The sequence below is a fragment of the Rhinopithecus bieti genome, unplaced genomic scaffold (genome assembly GCF_001698545.2).
Source record: "Rhinopithecus bieti isolate Rb0 unplaced genomic scaffold, ASM169854v2 scaffold_18548, whole genome shotgun sequence".
Taxonomy (NCBI): domain Eukaryota; kingdom Metazoa; phylum Chordata; class Mammalia; order Primates; family Cercopithecidae; genus Rhinopithecus; species Rhinopithecus bieti.
This window is the reverse complement of record NW_016809526.1, coordinates 360,447-363,354: the sequence shown is the minus strand read 5'-3', so window position 1 is coordinate 363,354 and position 2,908 is coordinate 360,447. Positions and strand designations below refer to the sequence as shown.

The window sequence follows — 2,908 nt, the reverse complement described above, 5'->3', positions numbered from 1 at the left end:
AAAAAAAAAAAGTATGTTGCTACAGATATATGTAACTGGAAAAAGAAGTCTTTTGTAACAACTATTCTCTGTAGGTCATCAAGTGAATTTTAAAATTTGTTCTTCTTTGTAATTATCTCTAAAATTTCTGCAATACATGACTTATACATTTTATTCTGTAATACATGACTTATACATTTTATTTTTAGGTTATTTTTATTTTATATCTGGGCTTGTGGCTTGCCATTGGTTACTGCTGTGACGTTAGCCACAATAAGCCCAATTCTGAAGTAACGGCTTAGGAAGATCTAAGTCTGATCATGACATTTTTGGGGAGGGAGAAGTAAACAGTGGTGGTAAAATGGAAGTGGATCAAAAGCACATCACAGCTTTGCTTTCAGGTTATCAGGGAGGCCTGAATGGGCAAAGCATTGTTCGAGGAACCAGAAGAAAATGCTTCTAGACCCAGGCTAAGAGGGAACTTGTTCTGAGCCCGGGAAACACGAGGCCTGGAAGCGCAGAGGGGTGACCGGGTCACCTCCAGGCAGGGAGCTGGGTTTACCAAATTCCTCATAAGTAGAGGGAGGACTGCACAGCAGCTGAAGAGAGCTGTCTGACTGCGAAGCTCACGTCCCTCCCACAGCTGCTGCCCCCCATTCTGCATCCTCTAAAGCTGCTGAGGGAGAGCAGCTTGAAGCAGAAGCACAGCTCCAGGGTGAAGAGCAGCTTTGCGAAGGAGCCATTTAATTTGCCATGAGAAACACAACCAGCCCTGACGTCAAACATGTACTGAATTTATAACAAAAAGGAGCCCGAGGAGGAGGAAGTCCTGTGGGGACCCGAAGGTGGGGGAGAAGTGGATTCTGAGCAGTGTTTTCAGTAGCAGGGAACGAGCAGTTATTCCCGGCAGGCATCCAGGGAGCTGAAAGCAAGCAGAGTCTTACTTGGAGGGGGGGGTCTCTGCGGGGGGTGAGGTGGCCGAGGCCGGTTGGGGACCGACAGAGACCTGCTCGGAGAACGGTGGCGGAACTCCCCGACGGCTTCCAGCTCCTGCTTGAGCTCCACCAGGTCCGCGTCATCTGAAGGACATGGCGGGGTGTGAGTACAACGGTCTGTTCCACATGTGAGCGTGTCAGACACAGGTCTGAGCACAGGAGGCTGACTGTGCAGGGGGACCTGCTGCAGGACAGCTGAAGGCTCTGTCCAGAAACGGGCACCCTTGTCTGCTGGCAAGGGGCGGGGGCGGGGAGGGCACCCAGTGCCTGCTTGGAACATGCAGTGAACCATGGACAATGTGTGTTTCTCAGACTTGAGACATTGAGCTCTTTGAAAGTGTGTTTTCTTGTGAAATAACAAGACTTGCGCAGAGTGGAGGAGACAGTTGCAAACCACAGCCCCTGAAGAGTCACCTAACCATGGGAAGACATTTTCAATTCCTCACTCTAGAATACCGGCTGAGGAAGCTGAGGGTGTTCTCCCTGCTCTGGCAGTAGAGCAGCCTGGCATGCAATGGCCAGTGCCTAGGACCAGGAATCTTGCTCACTCATCAAATCCCAAACCCTGTGGGCCCATGGCCGGCCACTCCCAAGGTTCTGCTATCTTGATCTGCCCTGCACGCACCTTCTAAGAGGCTGAGGGGTCTTGAGAAGGCACAGCTCCTGCTTCATTACAGATCAAATCAGCAGCCCTAGGGCTCCCCCAAAGCATGGGCCTTTCCATTTTACTTTGACTCGGACACCCCACTCCTTGTATCCAGCAGCTCCACCCCATGTGTCCTGGAGACTGAAACTGGGGAAAGGCAGGATTTCTCCTACAAATGGGAATTACTGAACACTCCACAGCATCAAGGGAAGACCCTCTCAATGCCCACCAGGTAGCAAAGCCGCCCACATGTCCCGGGTTGCTCTATTAGTTTCTTCATGTAAAGGACTATCTGTGCTCACACCTGCACTGGCTCCAGAGGCTGCCTGCGTGACAGTCACTCCTGAGAAAAAGGTCCTTCTTATGGGAAGAACACATCCCTCCAGCCACTTCAGTTCCAGGGCAGAAGCCCGTGGCAGGAGCAACGTAAAGAACCACTGCGATGCTCTGGAGAAGGCTGCTGCTTCCGTTTTGGGCAGAAGTCCCCAAACCTGGCTGTGCGTCCAAACCACCTGGAAAGCCTGGTGAAATGCCAGGCTTCCAGGGTCCCACCCCACTCCTGCCAAATCCAGATCTCTCTGGCAGGGCTCAAAAATCCATAAGTTTAAAAGCTCCTGATGGTTCGGTATAGGCAAGTTATTGATCAGTGTGGGGACCAGCATACGGTCAAAGGGGCTTGGAGGTCTTCACACCTCTCCTGGCAAAGTACCCTCCCTAAGCTGTACCTTAATCCACTTTCAGCCCTGTTCTCTGCTCTCAGCTCCAGCTCAAGGGGCCCAATGCATGGCTAAGCTCCTGCACCTGCTGGTTAGAGCTGTCCTCCAACTCGGGGCTCAGTGACTGACAGCTAGAGGCATGCCTGGCTATGAATGGAACAGCATCAACATAGCTGACACTGAAATATGAACTACCCGACCTGCCAGCCATGTAACATTAGTGGGCTTTAAAAGTTACTCAGAACAGTTATTGGCCAGGTGCAGTGGCTCAGGCCTGTAATACCAGCACTTTGGGAGGCCCAGGTAGGAGGGTCACTTGAGCCCAAGAGTTTGAGACCAGCTTGGGCAACATAATGACACCCCATCTCTACAAAAAATGCAAAAAAATTATCTGGACGTGGTGGTGCATCCCTGTAGTCCCAGCCACTTGGGAGGCTGAGGTGAGAGGATCGCTTGAGCCTGGGAGGTGGAGGTTGCAGTGAGCTGAGATCGTATCACTGTGCTCCAGCCTGGGAGACAGAGTGAGACACTGTCTCAAAAAAAAAAAAAAAAAAAAAAAAAAAAAAAAAAAA

At 50.9% G+C, this 2,908-nt stretch overlaps 1 protein-coding gene across 1 annotated transcript in view; it reads right to left on the bottom strand.

Annotated features, from left to right (window-relative positions):
* Positions 1-2,908, bottom strand: part of SYNJ2 (synaptojanin 2) — a 125,933-nt gene that overhangs the window by 15,530 nt on the left and 107,495 nt on the right. Inside the window, exon 23 of the mRNA XM_017889620.1 lies at positions 924-1,058. Within this exon, the coding sequence (XP_017745109.1) occupies positions 924-1,058 (135 nt within the window). The remainder of the gene's footprint in view (positions 1-923; positions 1,059-2,908) is intronic.